An 18,854-nucleotide genomic window follows, 5' to 3' on the forward strand; every position below is an offset into this window, starting at 1 on the left:
ACCTAGTGAATGAGAGACATCTAGAAAATTCAAGCATCCGTTTATGATTTTAAAAAAGATGTAGCAAACTAGGTATAGGAGGGAGCTTCCTGAACTTGATAAAGTTTCCAGCAAAAAACTTAAGGCACAGATTACAGAAAATGTTTTGGCAAGTATCAGAATTAATGGTGGAACATTAGAAGCAGTCACCTTATAGTTAGAAGACAACTATGCCCACTATTACCATTACTAACCAAAACTGTATAGGATGTCTTAGCTAATGCTGTAAGACAAGGAAAAGAAATGAGCTGTAGAACTATTGGAAAGATGACATTACACTATCATTATTTGTAGATGACTATCTGCTAAGAAAAAAAAGATACTAGAAGCTGGCAGAAGATCAATACATCTATATCAACAACTTCCCCATAACAGAAACATCAATTTAAAAGGGTCAGTGAGTAAAGATCTCACTGACAAGAACAAGGCCTATAAAATCCCCAGAAAACCCACTGCAAGCCCTTTGTGGAGAAATTACAAAGCTTTCCTAAAGGACAGCAAAGTCTTCACTAAATAGACAGATATACCAAGTTCATGAACAGAGAGACCTAATATAAAAATTGTTTTCTCCCCAACTGGATACTTTTTAAAAATATATTATTATTTTTATTGATATTAGTATAGTATTTTTTAATAAATTTCTTTATTCTTATTTATTTATTTGTGGCTGTGTTAGGTCTTCATTGCTGTGTGCGGGCTCTCTCTAGCTGCCACGAGCGGGGGCTACTCTTCATGTGGTGCGCGGGCTTCTCATTGTGGTGGCTTCTCTTGTTGCTCCTGGCAGGGAAGGAATCAAATGTTTCCTCTAAGCTGTTTGGAAGAACCTGTGAAATCCCCAGTAGTTGAGACCATACTTCATTCTTCTTTTCTCCACTCCCCCAGCACGAACAGTTGACTCGCAGAAGGAAAGATCCAGGCCACATACTCCGTTCACACATATAGTTCAGAACGAACCAGGCTGTTGAACCCTTTGCCTAAGAAAATTCTCAAGAACCCCTTTGTCCCAGACACCTAAATAAAATAAAAGGCTCAGTCTACATTACTGAAGTGTATAAAGATGACGGGTGGACTTTCACAGAATTTGGAAGGCGTGCTGGGGATAGTCCTCCTTAAAATATAAACTGTTCGCATGTGCAGTTAACCTCAGGGAGCCCTAGGAGATGAGTCAAGGAGTTGGGTCACTGTCTGCAAAGCAGCTAAAAGTGACAGACAAAGGGAGCCCTGTGTGGCTTGCCCATGGGGAGAAAGATAACCTACATATCAAAATTCAGCGGGCCGAGATAACAAACTGGTTTCAAATCCAAGCCCTAAATCGAAGACTTGAGTGCATTTCAGGAGAAGAGTCCTTTCTGTCCCACTGGTTCAAGACCTCCAGCTGAGAGCCCGGGTGGAAGACACTAGTTAGTTTGTTCTTTATTTTCAATGGAAAGTTACGGGGTTACTTATCAACAAAATGACTGTCCGGGGCAGCGATACCCAATGGTTTCTATGTACAGGCCCATCCCCGGGGTCCACACCTCTGGAGGGGCCTCAGCCCGAGGCCTCAGTCGGCTCGTTCCCAGGCCTCCAAGAACCAATCACGAAGATGCAGGGAACAAAAACCAGCCTGTCCTCGGCACCTGCTTTCATCCCAAAGGGAGGTGGTGGCTGCTGGTGTGGGACCCAGGCCTGGTCTCGGGGTAGCAGGTGTAGGGGCCTCTCGCCGGGGGGACCGCCCTTCCCGCACCCACCTCCCGGGCAGGCTCTCTTGGACATTCCTGGGACTACTCTGATGGGCTCACGGGTTCCCATTCTGGCCTTTTCTTTCAAGTTGTCATTTTAACACTGAGGCATCCCAGCCTCCCATCCTGGAGGACAAGCATTTGCTCTGTAGCCTTTTCTTTTGTCCCTGTTTTTGTACAAAGACGACAGTACTCTGGATTGGAACATTTTTTTGCCCAAGAAACAAAAGTGGCTCAACAGGTACAGTTCTGCTGGTCAATCTGCTTCCGGCAGGGTTCCATGGTGACAGCGACACCAACTCCACTCCGGCCAGATGTCATGCAGGTCACCTCGCTCCAGGTGTCCGTGTCTGGGTCGTAACACTCCACGCTGTCCAAGAACGTGTGACCGTCGTAGCCTCCTGCAGGGAGAGCAGAAAGGATGGTTGCTCCCTCTGAGGGCAGGGGGAAAAAGAGAAGAAACCACAAGATGCCTTCCTGCCAGGATTGGAGCCTCTGCCCCTAAAAGATGGGGTTAGGTAGGCTTCTCCACCCAGGCCCCCACCCCCAGGGCCTCACCAAGAACATAGATTCTTCCCTGGTGCACAGTAATTCCCAGGGCGCTTCGCCGATGCTTCATGGGGGCTACGAAAGTCCATGTTTCTGTCTCCACGTCGTAGCGTTCCACGCTGTTCAGCTGGTCCTGACCATCGTAGCCCCCCGCAGCATAGATACAGTTGTGCAGGACGCAGACTCCTAGGCGGTACCACACAGAGAGGGTGACTCCGGGACCTGGCCTTGAGGGCCTCAGCCACCACCTTCTTGGGCGGGGGGACCCTCCCCTCCCCCTTCTCCCCTCTCCCGAGCGACCCTTTAGAAACAAAGCCGGGACAGAAGAGCATGGACTCTATCAGAATCTAGCTCTCCTGTGAGTGCCACAGGGTTTAAGGCTGAAACAGCAGGCCTGGCCGAGTTTCACACCCAGGGGTGGGAAGGTGTTCCTCTTCTCTCCCCTCCCCGCAGCCCCTGCACACCTGCCCCACTTCGGATGGTGTTCATGGGTGTGATCATTCGCCACTCGTTTCTCTCTGGGTAGTAACACTCGGCTGAGTTCAGGCGGTTCGTCCCATCAAAGCCCCCGACCGCGTAGAGTAGGCGGTTGAGGACAGCCACTCCCACCCCGATCCTTCGTGTCAGCATTGGGGCCACCAAGTGCCACTCATCCCGCTCTGGCTCATACCTGCAACGACATAATAACAATGACAGCAGCAACCACAGCTGACCTGGAACACTAACCCCCACTGATATTCTGCTACGTCTTTAGGCACTTGAACTCTTTAATTCTCACAAGCATTCCCCAAAACACAAGTTATCAGTAGTTCCATTTTCCAGATGAGGAAACTGAGGTTCACAGCCACCTTCTGCTCAAGGTCACATGCACATCTGTTGGACCCCAATGGCTCCATCATACCACTACCTGTGCTGAGTGTTATGTGTGTTATCTCACCAAAGCCCCACACAGCCTGGTGAGGAAAGGAGTCCTCGCTATTGTCCCCCACCTCACAGATGACAAGACACAGGGCACAGAGAGGTGAGATGGCATACTCAGGGTCCCCCAGGAAGTGGCAGACCTGGGGTTTGATCCAGATCTCTTGGACACCAGAACCCCAGTCCTAACAACTAGGCTACCCCCTGGCATGGTTCTTCTCAAAGTATGATGCTCAAAGACGGAGTAACCATATGTCCCAGTTGGCCTAGGCACTTCCAGTTCAGGCCTGGAATAATTCATAGGGCCCCTTTTCTCCTCGAAAGTGGCCTGTTGAGGGTGATGCATCATCTCATCATCCTATTCACCGACCGTGTACATTAGAAGCCTCTGGGGAGTTTGTTTAAAATTCCTACTCCCCAGCCTCACTCCAAACCCACCAATGCCAGACCTCCAGCATCCCCTGTCGTGGGCCGGGGAGTTTGTTTTAACAAGCTCCAGGTGAGAATTGTATTCTGACTCACACCTCTGGAAAACAAGAAGGCAGAGGACTAGGCTATAGGAGAGTCAAAAGCCCAAAATACTTGGCCTCTAAACACAGGGTCACCACGCACAGTTGTGCAGACTGTGCACTGCACAAGAGCACCACATCTAAGAGGGGACCTACCATGTAACAGGCCTCATACATATGTTTATTACAACAATTTGTGGACAGATGGCAGTGAGGTGTCACGTTTTAACAAAATTAGCATATTACAACAATTTCAAACTGATGGAACTTTTTCCAAAGCTGCATAAAGTTGCTGTGTGCATTAGTGGTGGCCCTGTAAACAGTTCCCAGGCCCAGACACATCATCCAAGGTCACGACCATAAATCTCCCAGGAGTTTAGCTTCACCTTGAGGCTTCCACTCCCTGAAGGCAAGGCACAGAGAAAAGCACTCAACAACAGGGGGAACCCCCAGATCCCAATGGCTTGGGACCTGTCAGCAGTGGAACCCTTGGAGCCCACCCCTCCAGACGCCGCCACTCACCTCTCCACACTGTTGTGGTGGATACAGCCATGGGAACCTCCGACAGCATAGATGTGCCCATCGATGACCCCAACCCCGATTCGGTTTCGAGGTACGCTCATGGAGGCGCAGGGTGACCACTGGTTGGTCATGGGGTTGTAGCAGTCCAGGGCGCTGGAGTCGGTGTTGCCATCGGGGGAGTTGTTCCGGCCACCCACGGCATACAGCAGCCCACCTACCACACAGCCCGCCAGCCCGCTCCTTGGCACCTGCAGGTCCGCCAACCGGAGCCAGGTGCCATCACTGGGGTTGTAGGCCTCCAAGTAGCTGAGTGACTGGCGGAAGTAACCGCCGGCCGTGTAGATGAGCCGGCCCACCTTGGGCGCGCGGCAGGGCATCACCTGTGTGGGCTTGTGCAGGGTGAGCTCCTGGAAGATCTTCACCAGGTAGTCCTTGCAGCGGGAGTCCGACTGCAGGATCTCGCATTTCTGCAGCTGCATCTGCAGGAAGTGGGGTGTGAGCGAGTGGCAGCGCACAGCCCGCAGCAGCGCCTGCACGTAGAAGCGCCGCTGCTCGCAGTCGTACTTGACCCAGTTGATACAGGCGTGGAAGACCTCAGACTCGCAGCGCACGTTCAGATCGTCCCGGCTGATGAGGGTCACCAGCTGGCAGTGGGACAGGTTGAAGAACTCCTCTTGCTTGGCCACCTGCAGAGGGCATTTGTGTGACGGGCTGACTTACATGTCTCCCTCCACCTCCCCAGCACCCCCAGCCCGCCCTTCAGCAGTGCTATGACCTTGGACAAGTCACTCAACCTGCCTCTGACGACCTCAGCTTCCTCAGGTGTGAAATGGGGATTTGAATAGTATGATCCTCACAGTTTGTGAGGATCAAATGAGTTACGTTACATGAGCCAAGCGTGTAGTACACAAGTACTCAGGTAAATGGGCAAGGACAATGTACCGTGTACGTTTTTGTATGATTTTGTATTTGAACCATAAGAACGTTACCCTTTTCTTTTAAGGAAATTACTTTTCAAAATAGCAGACAGACTACAAAGGCAATAGCAATAGAATATTCTAGAAAGAAAAAAAAGTTCAGGCTCGAAGAAAACAGCCTGAGTTGCAATTTCGGCCTACTACTTTCTAACTGTGTGACTTTGGGCAAAGACCTGAAACAGTCCAGGTCTTGGTTTTCTTCCTCTATAAAAAGGGGATTAAATTAGTAGCTATCTCATAGCAGGGCTACTCCTAGGGTAAATATTTCTTGCCAGGCACTGGTCTATATAAATAATTTCAGTCACCCCACATAGGCGGGCTCCCAATTTTCTGGTACCCCCAAGCCCATGCAATCCCTTGAAACCAATGCTGTGCAGGTCAGTGGGAGAGCCTTGCTCTTGGACCACCTTCCTGGAAGCCACAGGCCTCAGGACTAATGCCAGAGCTTCTCGGAGCATCTGGACAACCCCCAAGGTGGTAGAGAAGAAGAGGAGTGGGGATCAGGGTAGTGTCCACCCCAGCTGGTCCCAGCCACTGGAGGATGACTTTGAAAACTTCCAAGAAGGCGCTCCAGAGCATACCTCCTCCTAGGAGAGCTGGGAAGATTCAGTGATTTAAAGGATGAAAATCACTTAGAACAGGGGCTGGCCCACAGCAAGTGCTAAACAAGCACTTATTTTCTCTATTCACAACTTCCTCCACTTAAAAACGAAAACGAAACAAAGAATAGTGCAAGGACAACACTCCGTGGACCAAAGGAAACATGTGTAAGGGTCATACTTGCAGTCAACAGCATGCTATGGATGTTCAATAAATACGGGCTGACTGACTGAAAGGTCAGGCCCTGCTCAGCACACCAGGATGGAACTGCCAACATATTCACCGCACCCTATCCCCACCCTAGACCCCAGAGAGACCAGAGGGCCCAGAAACCCGTGAAGGCCTCACTTTCCTCGCTGTTTCCCAGTTGCCCCAGATACGCAGACTAGGAAACCAGAACCCCATTCTTCTCCAGCTCCTTGCCTTGACCCTTCACATCTTAAGGGGAGACAGTGATGACCACCTGTCTGTTGCCTGGTCCTTCTGATGCTGCTCCCAAGCCCTGGCTCCATGTCCCCTCCCCTTGCTCACCTCCCCAAAGTGCATGTAGATGTACTCTCGGGCACGCTGGTGCAGCTCGGTACAGCCGATCTGCTCGGCGAAGTTGGCGATGCCAATGGCGTTGCTGGGATCCAGCTGCTGCACCAGGAAGTCGCTGCAGGCGCGGACCACGCTGTCAATCTGGTACATGACGGCACCGTTCATGACGTGGAGCACACACTTCTCACCCATGGAGATGGAGGCCGTGTAGGCGAACTCAATGAGGCGCTCCATGACCTTGGGGTGGATGCCCTCAATGGACACCACCTCCATGCCCTGCTCCCGCAGCCCATTGGTGAACATGGCCTTGAAGACGGGGCTGGATGAGGCCAGCACCACCTTGTGGGCCATGAACTGGGCGGCTGGTGCGTCCTGGTACTTGACCTGCAGTGTGACATCACACAGCTGCTGGCTGAGCCGCAGTTCGTTCATGATGCCGAAGGCCTGCTTGGTGTGATCCTCCAGGGTGTAGCTAAAGGTGCGGTTGCCGTGCTGGGAGGGCGTCACCTCGGCCTTGCACTCGGTGGAGGCGTACATCACCGTGTCCCCTGCGCCCTCAGGGCGCTGTGACCTCAGGGGCAGGAATTGGGTGTGGGCCCCAGCCCCACTAGGCCCGGGTTCCAGCTGCATGGGGTTCCAGGTGACAAGGGACAACACCACCACTGGCACTCAGGGGCCTGGAGGAGGGAGAGCACAGGGCTGGGGGGAGGGCCTGGGGCCAGGCCTTCTTTTCTAAGATACAGTAACTCCTAGACCAGTTTTCCTTCCTAAGCACAGGTGAAGCGGTGTGCATGTGCACTCCCTAACTGCCCCATGGCCTCACCAGCCCGAGGGTCCATCCTACATCATAGGTCAGATGGTGTCCCTCCCCTGCTCAGAATCCCCCTACAACTCCCTGTGGCACGCAGAATAAAACCAAACTCTTCAATGGCTTGCAAAGCCCTTCACAGTCAGCTCCTGTCCACCTCTTCCCTTTGCTCATTCTGTTCCAGCTCTCTGGTGGCCCCTCCCTTCCTAGGACATGTCCAACTCATTCCTTCATTCACCTCACCAACATTTACTGAGCACCTACTGTGTGCCAGGCACTGTTCTAGGCACCGGGGACACAGCAGTGACCAAGACAGACATGCACTGGGCCCCGCTGGAGCTGACACTGGGGAGGGAAGGGCCATAAGTAAAATAAGCAAGACTGGAGCAGAAACTGGGGTTATGAAGAAAATGACAACAGCACTGGGACAGTGTCATATGGGGGCAGTTTTTTTGAAATCAAGTAGTCCAGGCCTCTGTTGGAGCTGAGACCAGAAGGCGGAACGTATGAAGAAGCTGGGGGTGGGAGTTAGTTTTCCAGGCAGAGGGAACAGCCAGTGCAAAGACTCAGAGGCAGAATGATGAGAGACAATCTAGAGAATCAGGGAGGAGTGTAATGAGAGAGGCTGACTAGTGAAGGGAGGCTTTCAGTGAACCCTGCGGAGTCTGGAAGGCCAGGGCATGAGTTATGTTTTGAAAAGTCCTGTGGGGAGTGGCGGGGGCGGGGGGTGGTGGTCTGCAAGAGGCTCCCTGGGTTCTTCATCTTATCTTTCTCTGGGCTCGACTCAGAGTCACCTCCTCCCTGTTTTATTTCCATCACAGCACTTGTCAAGAATGGAAAGGAGCTCCTTTGCTTGCTTGTTGAAGGATGGCCTGTCCCTCTGGCCCTGAGCCCCGGGCTTCAGAGGGCAGGTAGACCTGTGTAGGTCCGGGTTATGCCCACCCTCTCATGTGCCTCCCCTGCATCCTGCCTGGGGCCTGGCACCCCGCAGAGGTCAGTAAGCTGTGGCTGGCTGACTGCCCACTCCACTGTCCCTGCCAGAGCACCCTCCTCCACCGGGCCCTGGATGCCGCTTGGCCGCCTCTCCCCAGCCGAGACCCAGACCTGCCTCTCGGTCTTTGGCCAATGGGTCAACGGTGCCCCCTGGGCACCGGGCACTTCCCCCCAAGAAGCGGTAAGTGGGGGAGTGCGCATGTCCCGCCTGAGCCGCCAAGGCCTGGAGAAGGGAGGAAGTGACCCCGCCGCGGCCTCTCCACTGCCAGCCCCAGGGCGCAAACCAAGCCCCCCAACGCCCCGGGGTCCCCGGGCCTCCGTCCGAGCGGCGCTCCCTGGGCCTCTCGCTCGGCTTGCGTCGTTCCCGGGCCACCCCGCGAGTCGCGCCGTCCAACAAAAGGATAGGACTCGAGCCGCGCCCTCCTGGCCCTCCACGGAGCCGCGGGAACCCCGAGACCGGTCCCGCATCTCCCGCTTCTCCGGCCCCCGGGCACGGCCGCAGGGCGCTCACGGCCCGTGGCGCCCTCAGCCCGGGTGCTGGCCGCCCCACTCACCCCGCCATGGCCGCGCTCGGGCTCCGCCTCCGTCGCCCAGGCCCGGGCGCCTCCATCGCAGTGCGCAGGGGGGAGGCGCGGAACGCGCGCAGGTCACCATGACTAAGCAGAGCCGGCCGCCGGCCGTGTCAGAATAAAAGTCCCCGCGGCCCCAGGCCTCCCGCGGCAGGGCCGCTTCCCCCTCACCCTCCCACGCTAGCTGTCGCCCTGTTGCGCAGCCCCACCGCGGCGACCACAGCGCCGGTCATTGCGGCGGGGCCAAGGACCGCAGCGCACCCAGCCGCGTGGTCGGAGCCGCGGAGAATGAGCCCCGGGCTCGAGACCCAGCGCTTCCGCGCACCAGGGATCAGTGGACACCCCTCCCCGCCGCTGCCGCCGCCGGCGCTCTCACCTGCGTCTCTGCGTAGCCTCCGCTGCTCTCGAGGCGGGGTGGGGATGCCAGGGGCGCGGCGGTGGCGCCGGGTACGGTGGTGCCACCCGCGCACTGAGCTTCCGGGAAGCCCGAGGGGCCGTGGCCCGGTCGGGCGAGGCTCCAGCCTAACTTCACTGTCAGGGTCCCGCGGGCGCTTCCGCCGTCTGGGGGGCCTCGGCTTTGGGGCGGCGGGGCCTGCGGGATTGCGGCCGTCGAATGGGGGGCAGCCTCGGGACGCCCGGGAAAGAGGCAGGGAGAGGGCGCAGCGGGGAAGGAGTCGCGATTCCCCGCCCTTCCCGCAGGTGCCCGGCGCCCATGAGCGAGGAATGGGGCATCGGGCGAGGGCGCATGGCCAAGCCCACCCGGCCCGTCCCTCCTTCGCAACCCCTTCCATCCGCCAGGTTTCGTCGTGTCAGCGCAGGTCTGCTCTCCACGACCTGTTCTCCCTTTAACTCCACACAGTGCAGGCCTCACATTAAGGCGGCCGCAGGATGCAGCCAGAATTGTCTACCTACTTGGATTTGCATTGTCTTTTTTATCTCCAGTCTGGAGGCGCGTGGAGCTCGCGGGCTGGCATTCGAACAACTGCTTTGCCACTCTCTAGCTCTGTGCTGGTGGGCCCATAATTTAACCTCTCCATGCTTCAGTTTCCTCCCTGTAAAATGTTAATACCTGCTAGGTTATCGGGAGAACTAAAGGAGAACGCTAGGGCCCAATAAATATGGATTGTTATTTTTCATGGCAAGTGATACTGATTTGCCATGTATGCTGTTTGTGATATAAAGTTAGTTTTTAAGTAAATGTATTTAAGTTTTTTAAAAAGAGTCCATCTATATAAAACACTAGGCTGAACAGATGTTGGTCTAAGAAAGGATTCCACCCGCTTCCGGGGTGAACCTGGAAGATTCAGCCTCCCTGCTCAGGGTCTGGGATTAATCCGGTGTCCGAGGCTGGAGTGGGGTTCCTCCCCCCTCCTCCCATTCCAGTTGCGTGAAGCTGCAGTTCTGGGTAGCTCCAGAGGGGGCGCAATAGCATAGCCGGCAAATACTGTACAGGGAGTGACTGAGACTGTGAGGAAACCCGCACCCTCCTCCACAGGCCGAAAGAAACCTCCGGTATCTCAAAACAACATCTACAAGCCCTGTGACCCAGCAGTGCCACGTGTAGAAATTTATCCAAGGTACACTGGCACAGGTGCAGGAGGATGTATGTACACATGTTTATTGCCACACTCTGTATAAAGGCAAGGTGTTGGGCTCAACACGTGTCCCTCCCTAGGGCCCTGGTATAATAAGTGGTGGTATGTCTATGCTGTGAAATACCATGCAGCCAGTGAAAAGAAGCAAGACACGTTTACTTCGATTTTTTTTAATGTGGAAAAAAAAAGTACTATGGACTGAATTGTGCCCCCCCATCATCATATTTTGAAGGCCTAACCCCCAAGGTGATGGTATTTGGAGATGGGGATTTAGGAAGGTAATTAGGTTTAGATGAGGACTTGAGGGTGGGGCCCTCGTGATGGCATGAGTGCCCTTATCAGAGGAGACACCAGAGAGCTTGCTCTCTTTCTCCACCATATGAGGACACAGCAGAAGGCAGCTGTCTACAAGCCAGGAAGAGAGCTCTCACCAGAACCCAACCATGCTGACACCTTGATCTTGGACTTCCAGCCTCCAGAACTGTGAGAAATAAATTTTGCCTGTTTAAGCCACCTAGACTATGGTATTTGTTATGGCAGCCAGAGCCAATTAACACAGTACAAAATCTAAATGTGCAACAATTTCCAAGATATACTATTAAGTGATCAAAGCAAGGTGGAGAGCAGTGCTAAAGTGTAAAACGAGAGAGGTGTATTTACATTTCAGCTCATTTATCCACAGAATAGCTCTGGAAGTTTCCCAATAGTGTATGCATCCAGGAGGGGGAACTGGTGCTTTTTGAATTTTGTAAGATGTGAACAAGTGAATAACTCGTCTGCCGTCACACCATCACACAACTGAACAATGGGGTGGGGTGTCTCAGGTTGCCCCGGAAGATAACAGGAGCCTGGGGATAGGGGAACCAGGCCAGGTGGAAGATTGGGTCCAGTTCTCGAAGTGCCCTGGGATGCGACCCCAGTTTTGAGTGTGTTTGTGTTCCAGGAAGTAGGTTGTTTCCCCGTGCGTACGGTCTGCAGGGGTCAGCGCCACCACCACCCCCCACGCCCCAATACACACCGCGATCTTTACGGCTGCCTGCAGTTCCGATGTTTCCCGGCAGGTGGCGTGCCGCAATCTGAGCCCGAAGCCCCCAATCCCTTCTCCACACCCACCCCGCCCCTCTCCCGCCAGCCCCTCCGCACAGAGGTTAGGAATACGCCTGGGGACACCTGGGGGGCCAGGGACAGCTGGGAGACGCGGCCTCCTCTCCTGGAGCCTTTTATGGGCACAAACGGGGCCCTAGGATCGCCCCTGGCCGAAAATGCAGACTCTTGAAGGAGGGAGTGTCTGCTTGGCCTTAACAGACCCCGCCAAAGGGGCCAGACATCAAGCCTGCGCCTCTTCGGACCCTGGAGCCTGACCACCTGGTCTTGTATCCTGGCTCAGACACTGGGACAAGGTACTTTGTTCTTGGAGTTTCCTCATCTGTCAAATGGGGGTGAGGAAACCTACCTTGAAAGGTTGCAGTGAGGGTGAGAAAAAGGCCTGTCCTGGGCCTAGCACTATGGGGTGACTATCCAGGCACAATAAACTGTAATCACTTTTATTATTTGATTGTAGTTTTATTCTTTATGAAGGATCTGACACCACATTCAAAGAAATCTTGTTTCAGATAGGAATTGGCTGAGTCTCCTAGAGTCAAATTTTAGGGTGCCCTGTCTTTGGTCTCTCCTCTAGAGTGAAGAGCTGTCCTTGACTCCTTTCTCCCCCACACCCAATTTCCTCCGGAATTCTGTCCAATACCTCCCAAATCCATGGAGAATCCACATGGTCTGATTCCTTATCATCACTCCCCTAGGCCAGTGCAGTCACCATCACCTTGTTCTCCTAGCTTCACCCTCCACAGAGACCAGAGGCATCTGGTGAGCCAGATTAAGTCCCTCCTCTGCCTAGAACGCTCCATGAACCCACTTCACTCAGAGCAAAAGAAAGTCCTCCCCTGGGCTCATAAGTCCCTGACCCATCTGTCCCATTATTCCCCTGCCTTTGTTTCCTCGCACTCTCCCTCTCCATCCTCCGCTCCAGCCACATTGACATATGTGGCATATGTGACATATGCTTTTCAGAGAACACACAGGCATATTCTAGGCTCAGGGCCTTTGCAGCCCCACCCTGAAATGATCTTCCTTCAGAAGTTCCTGGGACAATCCATCTCACGTCACATGTTACCACCTCTGCAGAGAGGCATCCCCTGACCACCATCACATCACTGTATTGTCACTGGAATTATCTCCATACCTCTTCATTCCGTTATTGTCTACATCCGCCACCAGAACGTCAATCCCACAAGGGAAGGGATTTTTGTCTGTTTTGTTCATTGCCGTGGGGTTTAGAGTCAATAAAATACATTCTGCGTCTTTTCTGCCTCCACCATCTTCAGCTGCTTTTCCTATAAATTCTTTTATTTAGCAAGAAAGTCTGCGAAAGAGCTCTTAGGGAGGCCAGTGGCGGACCAAAGGGCGTCAGTCTGCGGCTGGAGGGGGTACCAGGGTCCAGGCGGCTGTGAGCGTGCCAGGGCTGCCTGTCGAGCCGCTGGTGTCCAGCCCGTCCCGCTGGGGTGACGAGCGCTCGGAGTGGCTGGAGCTGCCATCCAGGCCAGGAGGCAGCCAGCGCTGCAGACCGCCCGAAGCCCCAGCGGGGCTCCCCGACGGCTGGGAGGCACCGGGGCCTAGGCTGCACCAGCGGCGGCCGCAGCAGAGGAGGCACAGGAGCGCTTGGCGCATGTCGCGGTTGGTGAACGTGTAGATGATGGGGTTCAGAAGCGAGTTGGCCATGGCCAGGCCCAGGAAGGGGTCCGCCTGCAGGAGCACAGGGCAGGCGCGCGCCGGGCACGCCACGTCCAGCAAGAGCAGCAGGAAGAGTGGTCCCCAACAAGCCACGAAGGCCAGGAGCACCACGCTGAGCGTGCGCAACAGCGCCAACGAGCGCGGCGTGCGGCATGCGCGGGTCGAGGCGCCCTCGCCAGGCCCGGGGTGGGCCCCCAGGCGCCGCGCTTTGGAGCGCACTTGGCAGTAGATCCGCGCGTAGAGTGCGCAGATGGCAGCCAGGATGCCAACAAAGGCGAGCACGCAGAAGAGCACGTAGGCCTTGGCGTAGAGCGGCAGGACCGTGGAGCAGGCGTCCAGACGGCCGAGACAATTCCAGCCGAGCGCGGGCAGTAGCCCGAGGAGCAGCGACACGCCCCAGGCCGCGGCCGCCAGCGCCAGCGTGCGCCCCCGACGGGCTGCGGGAGCGGGTCCCCGGCGCTCCATGGTGAGGAGGCGCTCGAGCGCGATGGCCAAGAGGCTCAGCACGGACGCGGCGAGCGCCACGAAGACGCCACCCTCACGAGCGAACCAGAAGGAGGCACAGGAGCGCTTGGCGCATGTCGCGGTTGGTGAACGTGTAGATGATGGGGTTCAGAAGCGAGTTGGCCATGGCCAGGCCCAGGAAGGGGTCCGCCTGCAGGAGCACAGGGCAGGCGCGCGCCGGGCACGCCACGTCCAGCAAGAGCAGCAGGAAGAGTGGTCCCCAACAAGCCACGAAGGCCAGGAGCACCACGCTGAGCGTGCGCAACAGCGCCAACGAGCGCGGCGTGCGGCATGCGCGGGTCGAGGCGCCCTCGCCAGGCCCGGGGTGGGCCCCCAGGCGCCGCGCTTTGGAGCGCACTTGGCAGTAGATCCGCGCGTAGAGTGCGCAGATGGCAGCCAGGATGCCAACAAAGGCGAGCACGCAGAAGAGCACGTAGGCCTTGGCGTAGAGCGGCAGGACCGTGGAGCAGGCGTCCAGACGGCCGAGACAATTCCAGCCGAGCGCGGGCAGTAGCCCGAGGAGCAGCGACACGCCCCAGGCCGCGGCCGCCAGCGCCAGCGTGCGCCCCCGACGGGCTGCGGGAGCGGGTCCCCGGCGCTCCATGGTGAGGAGGCGCTCGAGCGCGATGGCCAAGAGGCTCAGCACGGACGCGGCGAGCGCCACGAAGACGCCACCCTCACGAGCGAACCAGAGCGCGGGCGACAGGCGCAGCGTGAGAGGCCCCGACAACAGGATGTTGGCTGCATAGGCGGCGCCCGCCAGCAGGTCGGACAGCGTGAGGCTACCCAGGAGCAGGAACATGGGCGCATGGAAGCGCGGGTGGCGTCCGAGCACGATCAGCACGGCCAAGTTCTCGAGTACGATGAGCGCGCACACGGCCAGGCACACGACGGCGTCGGCGCGCAGCCCCGCGCCGGGCTGGTAGCGCGCACCGCGGAGCTTCCCGGTGTAGTTGTAATGCAGGACGATGACCTCGCTCACTGGCGCTGGCCGCAGCAGCCCCGGCTCCATGGGCTGCCCGCCCCAAGACTGCAGAGAGGTTGGGTGCAATGTCAGGCCTGGCGCGCACCATCCCTGCGGCCTGCAGAGGCGGGCACGGGCGGGTCCTCACCTGCGAAGGGGGCCCTAATCCCCTACTCCCTACCCCACACGCACTCCGGGGCCCAGAGGGAGTTTGGGATGGCAGGGGAGTGTCCATGGAGACAGGCCAACACAAAGACACACAAATAACATCACAAGGGGAAAGGATAACACAAGTCCCACAGGAAAGGTACACTAATAATTCACACACAAGCAGGGATGTCCAGAGGCATATTAATCATAAACAGACAGAAATAGCCACACACAGAAAGGGACACACAAATACAGTGACACACCGACAAGGACATGTGCACAGATAGTCACAGACTAGGGCAAAATGCGCAGTTACACCCCTTCAGGGAAACACGAATGCACATTCACACATGGACAGAGAGACACAGGCAAAGATATACAAATTCTGCCACACGCAGACGGGATCTTATGCCTAGTCTCACAGGCCACAATTTCACAAACTCCACCCACACCCAGCCTGGAACCCAGAGCCCCACAATCTTCACACCTCGCTGCCCACAGGGCTTTTTCCTGCGAACCCCCCTTCATCCACCACAAAACCCCAGGGAGAAAGCTGAGCCTATCCACGCATTTCGCAGCGGCAGAGCCTGAGGGCAGCAGACAGGATACACATTTCACAGACTCCTGCAGAAGGGTATATATGTCATTAAAGTATAATAATACCTCCCACCTGTGACTGCACGCTATAATCCCCTCGTCCCCAATTTACAGACGAGGAAGCTGAGGCTCAAGAAAAGTACCCTGCATAGAAGCAGTCACAAAGGTTTTCATGCTCCCACACAAACACATCCACGCAGAAACAGTTACACAATCACGGGAGTCCCACTTAACAGATGAGAAAACCAAGGCCTAGGGAGGGGAACGGACTTAGTTGGACATGGCAGAAACAAATGCACCCCAGACAGCTTCAGCTGCACACAGGCAACCAGGTGCAAATACGGACTCACAGGGAGTCACAGACTCAGCCACGCCAGGGTGAAGGGGGCATCAGATAAACGCAGATACAGGTTACATTCGCTCTGCTGGGAACAATGCACAGAGGCTCACACCCTGTGCACCGCCCGCCTCGTCTCGTCTTGCCTGGAGGCAGGAGTGAGGTAGTGAAACTTGCAGTGGCGTGGCTGGGAGGGAGAGAGGCCAGGGGATTCCGGGCGCCCCACACACACCCCCATCCCGGGTCACTCATCCAGTCCCGAAGTCGCCGGTTTTCCTCTCCCGAGAGGCCTTCGGGAAAGGCCGAGGAACCCAAGCAAGGGAACAAGGGTAGTGACAAGGGCAACACCCTCTGGACCAGGCCGAGCCCCGCGCGCGAAAGGACCCAGTGCTGTACACTCACCCCTGTGCCCAGGTGTTGTGCGCTCAGCAGTCGAGCGTCCTGGAGCTGAGTGAGCTGCCTCTGTTCGGGGGGCGGGGCTGGAGCTGACAGGCGAGGGGGCGGGCCCGCAAGGCCGAGCGCCGGCGGTCGCAAGCAGTTGCCCCCTCCCCTTGGGGCCCGGGCTCCCAGCCCGTGTCTGCCAGCCTGTGCCACCCGCCGCGGCACCGGAACGCGCCCTGGTGGCGACTGGCACAGGCGAGCCCCCAGCTCCCCGCTCCGGGCCTGGGCTTCTCTCCCAGGGACGCTCCGTCGCGGTGGGAGGACCCGGAGACAAGAGAAGGGGAGGGTTCTTCAGCCTCTCCCCCCGCCCACCCACCCTCCACCGAAGTAAAGCGGTCCTCTCTGTCCTCTGGGCACTGGTCCCTCCCTATATTCCACCTACCTTCCAACTGAACCTCCTGGACTGCACCCCAAGAACGTCCCGCCGGCGGAGGGACCCTGGCAACCCGGGTTAGGAGGGGTCTTCGGCAGCGGTAGCCTCAATCCCCTCCCCGCAGCAGCTAGGTCCCGTCGGCCTCCGGGCTCAGGCCCCACCCCATTTCCCCGCTCCCACCCCCGGTCTGGGGCGAGTGGGGGAGGGGCAGGCGCGGTCAAGATTCTGGTGGGAACCTTTTCCTCCCCAGATAAGGAGAATCTGGCTCGTAAGTCCCCCTGGTTCTCCCGCTTCCCCCACCCCGTCTCTCTCATCCTTATCACTCCCGACAACGTGATTTACTCGGTTGTCATGTTTCTGGACTGTGTCCCCACCAGTCAGCCCCACATGGGTAGGAATTTGCGTTCAGTCATGGGCACTGCCTGGACACAGCCTGTGCCCAGTAAGCAGCCGCTGAGTGAGTGAGTGAATGAATGACTGTCTCCCTCACTTTCTCTCTGTGTGTTTCTCTTCTGTTCTCTCAGGGTCTCTCCGTTTCTGTTTCTCCCCGTCTGTGTGTGTGTCTCTCTCAGTCGCTTCTCCGCCTTTCTCTGTTTGTGCCTCTCCCACGTCTCTCCCAGGCCTCCGCTCCTCCGACGGGCCAGTCCCAGCTGGCCCCACAGCCCACACCCCCTGTTCCCAGGAGCCTCCAGGCTGGGAAGCTCCCTCCTACCCGAGGCCACAGCCAGGAAGCGGGGCTGGGCCTGGCTGCCACCACCTTCAACAGGACTGTGCCCTTTGCACCGGCTGCTTCAGGCTTTGCGGGTCACGGGTGGGGTGAGGGCGTCCCAGGGACCATGAGCCAGAGGTTGGGGATGGATCGGAAGGGTGCCCCCAGGGGAGGCACCACGTGGGACACCCAGGCCGGGTCGCATCCCCGCGTATCCTCTTAGGGAATCCCTGTGGCTCCAAATACAACCACTCCTGCCTGCTCCGACAGGTCACACACAGGGACAGTGCAGCCAGTGGGGCCCGTGAAGGGGGGGGCGCCTTAAGGCTTGGGTGCCAGAGCTCCACAGCCTCCCCCGACCAAGCCCGCTGGGATGAGCCCTGAAGATTCCCCAGACATGGCGGGGCCATGCCTGGCACACATCATGTGATCCATAAATGACCCCATTCTGCAAAGGGGAAGCCACACCCCAGGGTGGGAAAGTGGCTGCTTCTCACCTCCCAGGCGGCAATCTCACCTCCCACGGCCCCCGCAGGGTGGAGGGCGGCTCTTCCTGCCACGGGTCTCAGGCCCAGCACCCCCAACTCATGCCACTTCGTACACAAGATCCCACAAGATCACAGCCCTCTCCTGCTCTAGAACCTCCCATGGCTCCATATGTGGCTCAGAGTTAAAGTCCAAACCCTAACTACAAGGCCTTCAAAACCCACAAGGCCTTGCACAGTCTTTCCTCCTTACATCTCTGCTATTCCTCTGTCATACTCCCTTCCAGCCCCACTGACTTCCCCCCAGTTCCTCACACACTTCAAGACCTTGGCACTTGGGGATCAGCCTGCCTGGAACATCTTTCTTCCAGCCCTTCCAGCCGGTCACCTCCACAGAGAGGCCTTCCCTGCTGCGTCCCCCTCCTCCCCAAGCTCACACGGCAGTCGGCACCATCTGAAATTACCTTGAATGTTTACTTATTCATCTGGCATACTGTGGGTCTCTGCCCTACACTCCCAGCTCCAGGAAGCCAGGGACCCTGTCTGTCCCTCTGCCCAGTCACTGAGTAAAGGTTAAGAGCTTGGAGCGTGGAGCTGGGCTCAGCTACTTTGTAATCTAAGACTCTGGGCAAGTGACACCCACTCAGCCTTGGCGGCCTCTTTTGTAAAATGGATAATGACAGTTCCCAATCGAGGGATGCTGTTGAGGAGGAAGGAGTGGAACAGAGCTGCGAGACACAGGTGAGAGTTCAGTAAATGTTAGCTCAGGTGCTACTGGTCACCACTGTATCCCAGAGGAGGAATTAGGAAGGGGTTCAGCTCAGGCCCCATCAACCCCAGGCACCACTACCACCCCAACCTGCCTCCACCCCCTGCCCCCCAGCCATGCCTGGTCTCTTTCCCAGGGGAAGGGCACCCCTGGCCTCTGCGCTCCTGCCACAGCCCGCCGCCTGATGCATGTCTGGGCCGGCACACCTGCCTGGCAGGTTCTGCTGCCAGGGCCCTCACCCATAGGGGCTGCCCCACCCAATCTGTGCCCACTCTCACTGAGCTGTATCCTCGTCTCTGAAAGAGCAAAATGCCTCCCACAGTACCCTCACACCTCCACCCATCCAGAGTCAGAGGGCTGCAGCAGGACTTCCCATTCCCACCCCACCCCCCCCCACC

The 18,854-nt window shown here is 56.8% G+C and overlaps 2 protein-coding genes across 2 annotated transcripts; both read right to left on the reverse strand.

Moving 5' to 3' along the window:
* Positions 1–1,439: 1,439 nt before the first annotated feature.
* Positions 1,440–8,841, reverse strand: KEAP1 (kelch like ECH associated protein 1). Its single transcript, XM_007460670.1, has 6 exons — positions 8,731–8,841; positions 6,367–7,052; positions 4,259–4,944; positions 2,774–2,979; positions 2,319–2,495; positions 1,440–2,161 (listed from the first exon to the last, which is right to left on the reverse strand). The coding sequence occupies exons 2-6, from the start codon at positions 7,003–7,005 to the stop codon at positions 1,995–1,997; spliced, it is 1,875 nt and encodes a 624-aa protein (XP_007460732.1). The 5' UTR covers positions 7,006–7,052; positions 8,731–8,841; the 3' UTR covers positions 1,440–1,994.
* Positions 8,842–12,803: 3,962 nt separating this feature from the next.
* S1PR5 (sphingosine-1-phosphate receptor 5) lies at positions 12,804–14,643 on the reverse strand. The gene is made up of 2 exons (XM_007460671.1): positions 14,071–14,643; positions 12,804–13,427 (listed from the first exon to the last, which is right to left on the reverse strand). The coding sequence occupies exons 1-2, from the start codon at positions 14,641–14,643 to the stop codon at positions 12,804–12,806; spliced, it is 1,197 nt and encodes a 398-aa protein (XP_007460733.1).
* Positions 14,644–18,854: the final 4,211 nt, after the last annotated feature.

The sequence above is a fragment of the Lipotes vexillifer genome, unplaced genomic scaffold, assembly GCF_000442215.2.
Source record: "Lipotes vexillifer unplaced genomic scaffold, Lipotes_vexillifer_v1.1 scaffold1011, whole genome shotgun sequence".
Lineage (NCBI taxonomy): Eukaryota > Metazoa > Chordata > Mammalia > Artiodactyla > Lipotidae > Lipotes > Lipotes vexillifer.